This window comes from Pseudorasbora parva, chromosome 10, assembly GCF_024679245.1.
Source record: "Pseudorasbora parva isolate DD20220531a chromosome 10, ASM2467924v1, whole genome shotgun sequence".
Classification (NCBI taxonomy): domain Eukaryota; kingdom Metazoa; phylum Chordata; class Actinopteri; order Cypriniformes; family Gobionidae; genus Pseudorasbora; species Pseudorasbora parva.
In genome coordinates, this window is record NC_090181.1 from 28042975 (window position 1) to 28057537 (window position 14563).

The 14563-nt window shown below is 38.0% G+C and overlaps 1 protein-coding gene across 27 annotated transcripts in view; it reads left to right on the forward strand.

Annotated features, from left to right (window-relative positions):
* Positions 1–14563, forward strand: part of nrxn3a (neurexin 3a) — a 383052-nt gene that overhangs the window by 119261 nt on the left and 249228 nt on the right. For 21 of the 27 annotated variants that reach the window (XR_010908079.1, XR_010908081.1, XR_010908080.1 and 18 more), the window contains 2 exons: positions 11165–11368; positions 14407–14433. Coding sequence is in view for 23 of the 27 variants with exons in the window: in XM_067455718.1 (XP_067311819.1) it covers positions 11165–11368; positions 14407–14433 (231 nt within the window). In the remaining 4 variants the exon portion in view is untranslated. The remainder of the gene's footprint in view (positions 1–11164; positions 11369–14406; positions 14434–14563) is intronic. The other 6 variants (XM_067455732.1, XM_067455733.1, XM_067455711.1 and 3 more) reach the window with 1 other exon arrangement.

Below are 14563 nucleotides of genomic sequence, written 5' to 3' on the forward strand. Positions count from 1 at the left end.
CCTCTTATTCAAGCTTGTGTTAGAGACTGGAGTTGGCATCTTTCGGGTATTTGCTTCTCTAAAAAACAGAACGCACACCTGCAAAGCATTATTTAACATGTGTACTGTATGTGAGTGTTTGTGTGGGTGTAACCAGTGACCACCTGCAAGTCTGTATAATTACAAACGTGCGGAACAGTTTCCTGAATGATTTGGTTTTAGTAAAAGGTTTTAATTTAGTTTTTACATTGCTTCATCCACAGAAGCAGAGAATATCCAGCTTGCGGAGTGGAGAGCTCTCCAGTATTCATTTATCTGTTTAACTTGCTGTAAATACTGTGATAGCTGATTGAGGAGGAATGTTGTTTCTCATAGAAAAAAGTTCCTGAATTGGATCTGAACTTATAAAAAAGGAATGTTTATTGACTGACTCCCACAACCGGTTTATCTTCACCAAACCAGACTTGTATTAAAGTTGTATTATGGTTTTTCAGATGTGTAGCTGTTTGTGAATGTAAACTTTCTGCAAACTTGTAAAGTCAAAAAGTTCACGATAAATAAAATGATTGTACCCAACAAGAGAACCAACTCTGAACCGCCTATATGAGCCATTTTTGTTTCGAATCCCCTTGCGTAACAGTTCAACATCACTAGATTAGACGTTTGTATAATCCTGGCCTGTGTTGTACATTGTCCGCCCTTGAACAACGTGATCGTCATTTTACTGACGACTGCTTCTCAAATCTCAGAGGTTAACACAGGATTTGCAAAACGTTTGAAAGATGGGTCAGTATCCAGTTTATTTTGGACTAGCTTGCTCCTCATAAACACAACCTGAAAGTATGATTAATTATTGATGTATATATTTTCTACCGGGTGGTCACAATACATAGTTTTGTATAATATTCTTATAACTTACATATTCTGTAAGTTTCCGGCTAACTCACGTTATTAATGTCTTACTGAAAAACTTCTGCTATGCAGCTGTGGACCACTATTACCTAAACTGTGTTTGCAGATTGTCTGTTGTTCTTACTACTTTTTGAGTAAAGATTTTTTTACAAACGTTTATGTTCATTCACGTTAGTGCTGGGCTAACGTATGCACCCGATTATTGATAAAGTTCCTATTGTTCCTATTGTTCCTCGATTATTGATGTGCACCGTAATAAATTATAAATATACACACACAAATAATTTTTTTGGTGTACAGTACACTTGTTAATGCTGATGCTGTGGAATTACAGTATCATCTGAGAAATGACCTGCTCAAGTCGTCCTTTTGATGATGGAGGTTTGGGTCGAACAACTCTTCCAATGTTTCATCATCAGATTAATGCTTGGATTGATATGGTAAAATCAACATCACCGTTACTGTTTTCACAGTGTGTACAATCGCTGAGGAAGCCTTCTGAGCTGAAGTACAGTTATAGTAATGGTCGTTAGCTTCGGACAAGCGGTAGACCAATTGTAACAGACTGTGCCATCTGGCCAATCAGATCAGCCTTACAGAAAGGAGGGATTTAAGGACACTAAATCATCCAACAAGTCGTTTGAAAATTAAACAATGTGTTGTTTTTTCGCCCTTTGATGCATTTAAACCTATTGTAGGAGACCTCCAAAACCGAAATTTAGAAAGTTTAAAATAGCATAATAGGGGCACTATAAATTATATTAGTGTTGTCAAAAGTACCGACTTCGGTACCAAGTCGAAATTAAAAAAAATAAATATTAAAAATGCATCAGCGGTCAGCTGATAGACACCTGCTTATGATTTCAAACGCTCCCACTTTTCAAAGTGATTTCAAACACTTTTGTGTGCTTTCAAATGCTCCCGTGCAATGATCATTGTAGCCAATCACACACATCCGATGAGCACGTGAACACTATGACTAATCAGAGGTGTTTATGATTCCGCTCAACACCACTTAAAGCTGCAGTCCGTAGTTTTTTCCTTTTTTCGCCATCTCTGTTTGAAAACTGCAATTGCAGTTATTGGCAGAATTATCAACTTTACGCGAGTAGTGCCCTGGTCAGCACAGCGCGGAGGAATCAAATGTTATGAGGAGAATGTGCAGCTGTCAGGAGAAGGGCTGTCAGTCACCGCGCCGGTGTGCATACTGTCATTCACAATCACAGACTTTACTGTTTGAAAGTATGACCGACATAAGAATGTCATCTGAACAAGTAAGTAGCTAACATCCACTTTTGTTCTGACCAACTAAGGAGAAAAAAGGAATATGTGATATGATAAATGAATGTTAGATTAACCATCGCGATGATATCTAACAATGGTTTATCATATCACGTCAAACTGCAAATTATACTTTTTCAAATTGTTAATGTTATCAGGATTGCGTGACTACATTTAATGCGTATTAGGGTTACCTGTAGAGCCTACAGTTTCCATTTCTGTGCAGTCTAATTTCTAATCGTCATATACCAACACATTAATATGGAGTAGAGGTGAAGCTCCCTCTCATAGCAAGCACAAAATAACTGATGTTATCATAATGCACATAGCAAAACGAAAAAGGCACAACAAATAAAACTCCTTAACTGCATGAATTAAGCGAACAGGTGTGCTACTGTTACACATGTCACAATTCAGCCATTGAAATGTCTTACCTGTCCAGCAGAAAAAAAAGCTGAAAACCCCTTCAAAAAACAGAGTTCACACCACCTTTAATTATCCTTGTTTTCGCGTCGCCCGGGTGAAGCCTCTTTTTTTCACTCCAAAGTCTGAAGACTTTTGCATTTTACAACAGATAATGACGCAAACATATGTTTGAATTTCCCGCGGAAATCCACCAGTACCACTGGAATTAAAAACATTATTACAAGCTTACTGCTGTAAATCAAACTACGGTAAGCAGATAGTTTTGAACACTGGCTGGTTATGTACTTGCTCAAAAATTTATTTTGGTAATTTTTAACCCAAAAAAGTTACGGACTGCAGCTTTAAAGCGATACTTTTGACAACACTAAATTATTATTCTGAATATTAGTTATCATTTATTAATACTCCTGAATTGGCCATTATTATAATGATTATCTCACTCATGCATACAATGGTTGATGAAATGTCATCAGGAATTACAAAAAACTAAATTGGGCAGTTGGACACCCCACTGCAATAGCAAACGCATAAAGAAAATGTCTCTCTTTTTGCCTTAATTTGCAGCATGTGGCACCACAGGAGATGATAAAGGTTAAGAGTCTAACCGGACCGCAAAAGAGATGCAACAGCTGCTCTGTTTTGAGGCACTGCTTACCAAATGGTCTCTGCACGTCTCTGCCTCACAGCAGAGATTGAAGGTTGAAATGCTGCCTGCATTAATGTCCTTGTCATCTTCAATTTAGAGTTCGTCGTCTGCCGGTGAGCAGCAGGAAGACTGACAATTTAATGAACATTGATTGCCTTTTATGTCTGATGTTTCTCTCATTATGTCATTGAGACAGAGCTCAGTACAGGTCAGTCTGATCCCTCTGTGCTGCACAGATGATGACGATAGATCATATCACAGATACACCGTAATTAAGCAGCCTGTGCTCACTCAATATTAGAAGCTAAATCAATACATTTGTATTCCAGAGCACTAGCCATTCGGGTTAATCGAAACGTTATGACACAAACGTGTTACTGGTGCCTCAAGCAAGGCCAATAATTTGGAGGGGGAAATTATAAAATGGGGGGGGGGGGGGGGATGTGCCATGTTTATATATATATATATATATATATATATATATATATATATATATATATATATATATATATATATATATATATATATACACTCACCTAAAGGATTATTAGGAACACCTGTTCAATTTCTCATTAATGCAATTATCTAATCAACCAATCACATGGCAGTTGCTTCAATGCAATTAGGGGTGTGGTCCTGGTCAAGACAATCTCCTGAACCCGAAACTGAATGTCAGAATGGGAAAGAAAGGTTATTTAAGCAATTTTGAGCGTGGCATGGTTGTTGGTGCCAGACGGGCCGGTCTGAGTATTTCACAATCTGCTCAGTTACTGGGATTTTAACACACAACCATTTCTAGGATTTACAAAGAATGGTGTAAAAAGGGAAAAACATCCAGTATGCGGCAGTGCTGTTGGCTAAAATGCCTTGTTGATGCTAGAGGTCAGAGGAGAATGGGCCGACTGATTCAAGCTGATAGAAGAGCAACTTTGACTGAAATAACCACTCGTTACAACCGAGGTATGCAGCAAAGCATTTGTGAAGCCACAACACACAACCTTGAGGCGGATGGGCTACAACAGCAGATGACCCCACCGGGTACCACTCATCTCCACTACAAATAGGAAAGAAAACTTTTAATTTACACAAGCTCACCAAAATTGGACAGTTGAAGACTGGAAAGTGTTGCCTGGTCTGATGAGTCTCTATTTCTGTTGAGACATTCAGATGGTAGAGTCAGAATTTGCCGTAAACAGAATGAGAACATGGATCCATCATGCCTTGTTACCGCTGTGCAGGCGTGGGGAATGTTTTCTTGGCACACTTTAGGCCCCTTAATGCCAATTTGGCATCATTTAAATTAGAGGTCGACTGATTCATCGGGTGCCGATGAATCGGATTGGTTATAATGCACAACGCGATTATAATAGATGCCTTTTTGAGAAAGTGGCTAGTCAGAGTGACTGTGTTACACGCCACAGTTTAAATCCACCTGCAGGTTGACTGTGGGTGTTAAGGTCAAGCCCTGTAAATATATTTATATATAAAAATATAAATTATTAACCATAAATATTTTTTACTGGCTATAAAAATGTATTTGATATTTTTATAAACTATTTTATGTAATACATTTGGGCATGTTTTACATTTTAACATGCACGTTTCTTTTGTAGTTAAATTACAGTAGTCCTGCAGTGTTTGTTTATGTACATTGTGTGTGTAATGTATTAAAAAATGAATTAATTAATTTTACTATGTACTGTATTTTACCGAACACACATCCATAATGAACATACAATAATTACAACATTTTTAGATAGAGCTTTGCATGTCAGACTGCTTGCTATCTGCCCCAACATCTCCCTGAATGTGCATGAATAGTCAAATGCATGCAATATCTGTTTGTTTGCGATAATGAATATCCAAAAAGTTCAGATGCAGCACAGAGAGAGAGAGAGAAAAAAACAATTCTGATTAAAAATTCCATCTATTCATTCATCAATTAGTGAGATGGAATGTCAGTTAAAGCCCTTTATTTATTGAATTAGCCTCTCCCATGAGTAATGCTTTTTGCAGCTCATTTGACTTTCATGAACCGTGTTTCATTCGAGCATGTGATTGAATAAGTTCTGTGTTCATTATTTACATAGGAAAACAAAAGATCGGTTTAATTAATATACCGAAATGTCGGGTGTGCACAGCATTTTTATACAGCCATATGAACTGTATTAATTATCCCAGCTAAAAAAAATAGAGAAAGAGGGCCACGTTTTACAGTAAATTAGTGCTCTCACGTGTCCTGAGACGGAGTTATGAAATGCTTTGAGAGGAAACCGCAGTATATCAAATCTCATAAGTAAGTCTCTCAAGATGGCTGCCAGATGCTGCTGTGTAACACGGCCCCTTGTTGAGAAACACCGCCACCCTGTGAAGATTTCTGGTGGCTCATTCCACCAACACTCTTGTCACATCCTCCATGGCATGTTTCTGTCCACCTGCATCAGCCCGCTGCTCAATAATGTTGATACAAATTCATTTTGATTTGCTTTCACTCAGAGTTAATCATTAGATACTGTCTAGAGGTTAATCCCACTTATCTGTTTCTCTTCTCGCTGTCTTCACTGATGGCCACTCAGCCTCGATTTCTTTCTCCCACTCTACTTAGTATGCCAGGTGTAAAATTTAAATTAGCGGTGGCCCCAGGGAGGATTGAAAAGCAACTAATCGCACATAATAACATATTGATCGCTGTGTAATTGTAGAGTTTGTCAGCGGTTTCTATGCATCAGTATTTAGAATGCATGTGTTCAGGATAGAGTTTTCCCGGCTGAGAATTAAATGAGCATGTATTGTTGATAACCATTGTATTTACTTTTTTTAGTTTAATGAAGTCTGCTTCATGTATTTTTGAGAAATGTATCTGAGACTAAATTGTTGTCTGATTGAGCCACTCAGAACTTCTCCGTAATTAGTTTAATGTCATACATAAAGGAAAACTTTAACAGATTGCAGTCTGTAATTTTTTTGGGTTAAAATTATTCAATATCTATTTTTGAGCAAGTACATAACCAGCCAGTGTTCAAAACGATCTTCTTCCCTTAGTTCGATACACAACAGTAAGCTTGTAATAATGTATTATAATTTGAGTGGTGGTAGCTTTCCGCCGCAGGAAATACAAGCTTCCGTCATTTATATTTATGTTGTTACATTATGTCTGTATACATAAAGGAGTACAGGCTAGTAGACTATATCGCGTGTGTGGATGCTGCAGGTAGCGGATCATTTGTGGCAACATAAAGTTCAAAGAAACAAGCATCGTTGACAACTGGTGCGGGTATAGACAACCCACAGTTTCAGGATTCAAACAGAAATGGTGACAAAGAGGCAAAACTTGTGGACTGCAGCTTTAAATTAAACTTTTGTATAATAAAAAAATGCCACAACAAAACCTTGGAGATTTGCTGTACTGTTTTCAACCCCCATATTTCTTACCAGAAGGGCCATTTGGAATTCCTAACAACAAAGGGATGTTGATAGGCCCGTGGGCCAAAATGTTTGTCACACCTTTAGTACAGTGGAAGTTGTAATTACCTGATTGGTCAGTTTAAATGTCTCATGTTTGGGTTTCAGTCGCATGATCAAGAAAAGGATAAAAGAAGATTGTAACGGTTGCTCTGGCTCTTGATTCTCTGTCTCTCTCTTCTCGGGCCCTGCGCTTTGGCTTTTCCTTTCGTTGGGGCTTCTTTGCTCAGGCTCTTTCCCTCTTCTCTTTCTAAAGCCTCTCTCTCCCTCTCTCTCACTTTCTAACCCTCAGGTAACATTCATGCTGGGTACAATTAATAGTATACCTTTTTTATCATATTATACATCTATTTTGTAACTATTTTAAGTGTAACCATATCCAGAGTTTGTCATTTAATTAATTCAGTTACAAATGATTTGCTAGCTATTGTAATACAATATTGTCACATTATAGTAATGCTCTCCCACATATTTTGACATTGTAACTGCACTTATTTTCGTTGTTGGTATGTGAAATGTACAGTAATAAGTAACTAGATAAGACAGTGCAGTTTACTTTGTAGAATAATATGTTAAAGTATCATCAAGTTATGTTTACAACAGGCTTTATTTTACACATAAACTGAAAAACCCTACTATAAAACCCCATTGAGAAATATTGAAGGAACCAGCGGTGAATTAGCCTTGGTTCTGGAACCTGGAGCCTGTACCTGCACCTTATCTTAATCTGAGACAAAAAAGCAAAATCTTTGTTCCATTTTAAATATCAATTATCTTTGATTATTTTCAATCCTACATACTTTATTTTAAACCTGTCCAAAAACATTAATATTGTGAATCATTAATCCATTCGTGCTGCTTAATATTTTTGTAGAAAGTATGATACATTTTTTTTCAGGATATTTATTTCATTTTAAACAGATGTTTTGTTTTTTACTGTCAATTTTGATTCGTTTTAATTAGGGTTATCAAAATTTTCGTTAATAATGCGTTAATTCAAATTAATTTTAACAGCACCAATTTTATAAACCCGCGATTAATGCAGCACACATTTTCTGTTTGATCCGTGACCTAGCCCGTAGTTGGAGAAATCGAGATAAGCCATAGACTTAAAGGATGCAGCTGCAAATAGAAATAGGGAAAGAACAGGGATAACATTAACATTACTATTCTGAAACAAGTGCAGTTATAGCCTACATAAGCTACCATATTTGCAGTTTAACTTTTATTACACTCCAAGTCAAATTTTTTTTTTTTTTTGCATTTTTACACTGTGCACATTCTCTGCAGTACGAGCGCGATGCACGAATACACTGCAAGCTCACTCTCGCTCAAATGGAATATGGACCTCCTCCAGGTTAATGGTGTGGTACTGGTGCACTCCCAAGTCCGCATGATGGCTTTCACATTTTTCTTATGAACTGTTCCCTGTTCTGAACTAAACTGCCAGTATAAAAACTCCCTTTCTTTATAGTATATTCTTAAATTGAGAGAAACCACTGCTTATTCTGAATTTTTAAGCTTAGGCTTAAGAGACATGAACAAGGTCTTTGAAAAACATCTGTGACCTTTGATACATGTCTAGTCTTCATGCTCTGAGTATGGTTTCACTAATAATAAACATACATTTGCATAAAGCATGCATATTTGTCCATACCCATGTTAATTAGAGTATTAAAAACTTGAAACGTATTAATTTAAGATACATTTACAACTGACCAAAATACTTTGAACAGTACAAAATACTTTTTCATGCAATTAATCACGTTTAAATATTTGAATCGTTTGACAGCCCAAGTTTTAATATATCCTTGCTGCATAAAAACATGATTTTCTTTCAAAACTAACCCTAAACTTTTGAACAGTATATTGTGTTTTATTTTTTCTGGAGCAGCTTTTGACCTTCAATGAATATTGCACCTAAAGCGAAATATCGTGTTGTGCTGCACAGGTTTTCTCAAAAATATTTAGCCTGAGGTGACCTCTTTCCTGCCCAGACAACAGAGCCTAGATGCGATTTCTGTCTTTCTTTCACCTGCACGTCTACATGCTGTAGAGTCAAAGCGGACATTTTATGCCTGGCTGGCTTTTCTAATACTTTCATATGGAGTGTTTTCAGGCCAGCAGTGCATTGAATGACAGTCAGAGGCTGAGGCTGGAGAGAAAGGGCATCGCTGCGTCCATCAGTCCTGTCTAAGCGGTGTGCCTGGCTGGCTGGCTGTGTGGCAGCTTGCTGAAAAGTGCAGATGACAGGAGAGATCTGTTCATTTACCTGTTGAGCCAGTTAATCGAAACCTGTTGGAGGCTTGCACAGAATATGTTAACTCAATGTGCTTTGTTTTAGTCAAGCGTTTCCCCAGGAGGATGACTTTTCTTTTCGGTGGCCATCACCATGACCATGTTGGTTTGTTGTTTCGCAGTGTTTTAACTCTTTCCCCGCCAGCATTTTTTTTAAAAAGTCGCCAGCCACTGCCAGGGTTTTTGACCATTTTCACCAATAGCCCATAGAATATTTTGTTTTATGAATATCTGAGTGAATGAATATCATGCAATTTATCAAAAGAAAGAGCTGACCCTCTTCTTTTAAACAACAACAACAAAAAAAGTAGCTTTTTGCATTCAGTTTTTTATCAAAACTTGAATATGGGTAAGTTTCATTAAAAAGCAACATTTTGAACAAAAAGCTGAGAAAATCACGTTTTGGTGAAAGACCAGATTCAGAGCGATGATTAAACACAGATGGAGTAGATCGAGTCCATCAACACTCCTAATGTTCACAGTCCTGTAGCTCGTCCTGGGTCCACAATTCATTCACTAACATTAGATAGTTTTTATTCATATGCTGTTTAATGATGATGATCTCATTATTTTTTATATGCATATGATTACATGCGATCGCTTGTTTTACTGTGTCTTACCCGCATGTGTTTTGATCAGGAGATTCAGTACTCATTCAGGAGATGCGTAGTAACGCCCCCTAGCGTCTAACAGTGAAAACACGGAAAGCCAAAAAAAATCTGTTTTTGGCCTGGTAGCGTTTTCTTAGCCTGGCTCTGCCCTCCTACGTACTTCCGCTCAATTTTCATTTTCCTTCAGTACTACGTCTGGGACTGCTGTGTAGTCTTAGGTTTTCTCCGAACAAAGTTTTACCGGTCCAATCAGCGAACAGAGGGAGTGGCTGAGAACGATGACGTTGATGTCGAGCGCTAGTTTGAGATGTAGTTCAGTAATGGCGGCGGAGAAAGATGCAAACTAAACCATTCACTCCATTGTGGCACTGCTGCCGAAAATATCCAGGAGTTTAAGCCGGAGCAATAACAGTCTTTGCTGGGGTTTGTTGGTGGCCCTCCAACAGGGTAAATTCGGGAAAAGTTTGATTTTCCAGATCGCTTCGTTAGTAATGAAGGAGTTGGCTGAAGCTATTCGGACGGTAACTGTTTCTCGTGGGGTCGGAAGGTATTGCCATCATTTAAGTTACAGGGACTGGTCAGTTATTTTATTGCCGTCCGTCTCTCACCACCCGCGGAAAAATCCCCGTCCGAGTTACCGACTGCTTTTGACAAACGCAAGGTCGTGTTGATGTAACAGCTGTCCGAATCCACATCTCTGAGTTTTCAACAATATATCACTTCAAAATGCACTGTTTGTAATTATTTTTGACCACTGCAGAACACCATACGATTGCTTTGCTGTTATTAGGATGCCTTTCTAGACTTGTATTTCCTTAAAATGCTGGCAAGTATTTAGAAGAGCAATATATTTCATCACCGCTCAAACAAATTAAAATAAAATCACTTAAACATTTGAATTGGTCTGTTATTTATAGCAGCATTTATTATCATACCAAGCATATGACATTTTATTTACAGCATACAATGATGTTACGGACCGTGTGAGTGCCGCGTTCCCGGTCACAGAACTCTCCTCTCCACCGTGGCGTGAATAAATCACAATCCGAATGCACGGGTTTTAGGTTTATCCTATAGTTTTATTACTGAGGTAGCATGCACATGTGCACTTTTATTTTGTCGGATTTCCATGAGTGAAACAGGCGAAGGGCGCATGACATATACGTCACGACCAAACGTTAGCGATTGGTTATGGCAGATCCAGAGTGGCTCAGGGCAGATCCAATAGTTTTAAACCTCAACAGGGTGCCCGCCTTCGCGGAAATAAACCCTTGTCAATGGAGAGTGGCCAGACTCTATGTACAAATGAAATGTACGAGAGTCTGGTAAAACCAGGCTAGCGTTTTCTCACAATAACGGAAAATACCGTGTTTGGTGGGGAACGAGTTAAATAGGGGTACAATTTGGAACTGGTTTAAGCTGAAAGTCCCCAAAACGTCTTAGAAGCAAAGAATTTTAAGATTTTTTTTTTTTTTGTCCACACAAGTTTACTGTCCTGGAAGAATGTTTAACTTGTCTAAAAACAGATCTTGTGTTCTTTTGTCCACAGAGGCGTCTATCTTGAGCTATGATGGGAGCATGTTCATGAAAGTGGTGATGCCTACTGTGATGCACACTGAAGCGGAGGACGTGTCCCTTCGCTTCATGTCTCAGCGTGCATATGGCCTGCTCATGGCCACTACTTCACGCGATTCCGCCGATACTCTTCGACTAGAGCTGGATGGCAGTCGTGTGAAACTCACGGTCAACTTAGGTATTGTATAAAACCCCCTCCTTCAGGATGCAGTGCTTCTTCTTTTTCTCTCTCTTCCTTTCTTTCCATCGTTCCAGACCCACCCTCCCTTGAATCCATCATCATTACGTTAATTAAAAAGATATGTTAAGATATTGTTTTTCTTTATTTGCATGGTTCACCAGACATTTGATTAAGTTGAGTTTGAATTGATTGTTTTGTTTTGTTTTTTTATTCATTGTAAGTAATTGATTGTAAACTTAACTCAAATTTTGGCTATTAATTGATGTTAAGGGTTGGGCGGTATGACCTTATATCACTGTACAAGTAATACACTATTATATATCATAGTGGTTATTTATGAGACATTCAAATATAGTGATTTATTTTATGATTGTATTTAAAACTTGATGAATGCAAGCCAAAGAATGCTAATTTATAGCAACTGAAAAGTTAGTCTCTTTAATGCAACATTAAATTTAAAAACATGAAACAATCAAGTGAAATCTGTGTATATTATAAATGATATATATAATTTTCAACTAAATTCTGATTTGATTAACCATTATGTATGCACCGTGAGCAAGGTATTTCAGCAGCCATAAACGACTAATCTCTCTAAGGGTTTGTTCACACTTGTGGTTCGTTTGGTCTGGACCGAAAAAATTAAAATAAATATACGTTTAGTCCTGGTTCGCTGTCATTTTAAACACCGAACTTAAAAAAACAAAAAACAAACAAACAAAAAACAGCGTTTAATGGTGTATATTTTACAGAACCAAAACAATACTTTGTGCTGGGATAAATGTGCTCGCTTCATGTGCGTACGTGATGGTATTTTTCCAGCTGAAAACTCACGAAGAGATTAGAAAATGCTTAAAAGTGTGTAAGGAAGTCCTCCATTACACAGATAAACAAATACCTGTTGCAAGAAGATGCAGTTCCTCTGACGACTGTGACATTACATCCTGTTTTTGCTTCATTTAGACTTTGTTAGTCTGTGTTGCGTTCATATTTCTGTTAAACTGTTAAGAAGCGGACCAAGCAGACTGACACCTTTTCAGGGGTCTCGATTTGCTTGGCGTTTGGTTCGCACCAGGGTTCAGATGGCTGGGTTTATGCTTATTTAAATAAACTGCACTACCAAAATCAAGTAAATCAAGTGTGAACACACCCTATTTCTCCATCATCTTGACTTGTCTGGACCATATTCCGCTCTATATTCTTGCTTTACTAGAAATTTCTCAATTTTTCTTAACTATAAATCATGTTTCAACTGCATTTTAAAATGCTAAATTTCAACCGTAATACCGTCTTACTGCCCAGACCTAACTGACACAATGTTTGGTGCATCTTTTGAATATATTAACCATTATCATTGTCATAGTGAAGATAAAAAACTCCTTTGAGACAGTCACAGCACTGCATAACATCATAGCATTTTTGTTTAAAATCAACTTTTGAAATGATGGGTAATTTATTTTATTTTTTTGATTGCAAACCCTTTCCAAGTGTTGTGACTTTCTGATCAACTTAACACTAATTCCTGTCATCTCTTCTAATTGACAATGTCTTCAGTAACTCTTTTCTTACAAACCTCATGTTCTGTCTCAGTTGGTTCCATTCGTTCCACATTTGTGCTTTGGTTGGTATTTCTTTTCGGTTACATCACCTCCTTTTAACCACCCCCCCACTCACCCATTCTCTGACACACATTCTCCATGCTTTGTCAAAAGATGGTATTCACCCCTTCAAAGGCCCTTAGCCTGCGGCCCGGTCGGCAAACAGCCCGAGAACAGAGCTCTCAGCTTCACCTGCAGCTGGTACTGTAGCACCTCTCAATCCTCAACCCAACACCTATTTCAGTTAGATGGGAGATGAGAGACCCTAACTGGTCATTAAGTCACTGTGTCATCATTAAAGGAAGTGACATAACTCACACCTCACTCCAGGAAATGGCCTGAGGTTTGACAGTAGCACTGATCGTCTGTGACAGCTCAGCCATAGTAGAGACAAACATAGCCCACACACTGTAAACATACTGAAAGAGACAAGAATGTCTTATGACTGCATACACAGAGAAATCATCTGGAATGATTTGACAGCCTGTCAGCAATAAAACACACATCAAACGGCATACATACTCTATGTATACCACTAGAAGTACGCTCAGGACTTTCCTATCTTCCAAAATACAAGGTTATTAACTACTAGAATGACGCAGACCGCTACAACTATGCTTTTACGACAAGACCAACACTAATACTGTATGTTTATAGAGCTTGTAGTATATTAAGTCCTCATTTGAGTGGTCAGATCTCAGGAAGATCTAGTTGGAGGTACAGAGGCCACTGCATGGTGCTGGTGCTTATTGGATCGAGGCTGTTTGCTCCCACTTTTCTGTTGCGGTTGACGACACATGGTAAATCCAGCCACACAGAGCCCAACCCAGTGTATGAAGCCATCAACATGTGAAGGCAAGCTTGAAATAATTATTTTACCATTTTAGTGGCATTCAATTGATCAGTATTCAAGAAACATGCCCTAACACCAACTTCTTGCTAAATGTATTTAAGCTATTAAAGCATATTTAGCTAATGAGCTGGTGGGATTCCTATGGGGCAGGACCTCAGATAAATCAACTAAAAGCATAATTATAATCAAATCAAATAAAGCTCTGGGTTGAATAGTCTTTGTGGTTGGTGAGCTCCAAGCGGCCATTTTATAATTTATTTATAAACCAAACATTGCTTATAAGGCATATATCGGTGTTTCCTAATGTTTCAAATCCATTTAGCAGTAAAATAATCATTAAATCATTGTTTTATTCATAGACATGATTATGTACATCTCTAATTATTGTACAGTTGCAGCTAAACCAGTGATTTTGTGCTGTCTTTACATTCAATTATAATGTTTTTGATTAATAAAAAAAACAAAAAATGGCCGCCTCTTTGCATGTGGACGTCCCCGGAAGGGTGGAATTATTGTTTTTGGATGTCTGCAGCTGTAACCTTGAAGGATGCAATTTCATCTGTCACTTATTTTCCCCCATCTAGACTGTATCAGGATAAACTGTAACTCCAGTAAGTTAACACTCAAGTTTCATTTTGCTCCTAATGATTCTCTTGTTGAAACGAATGTCTTATGCCTTTTCCTCCATTAAGTCAAGCAGAGTTTGCATCTAGAGAAAGGGTCAGTTGATGGATCTCTCCA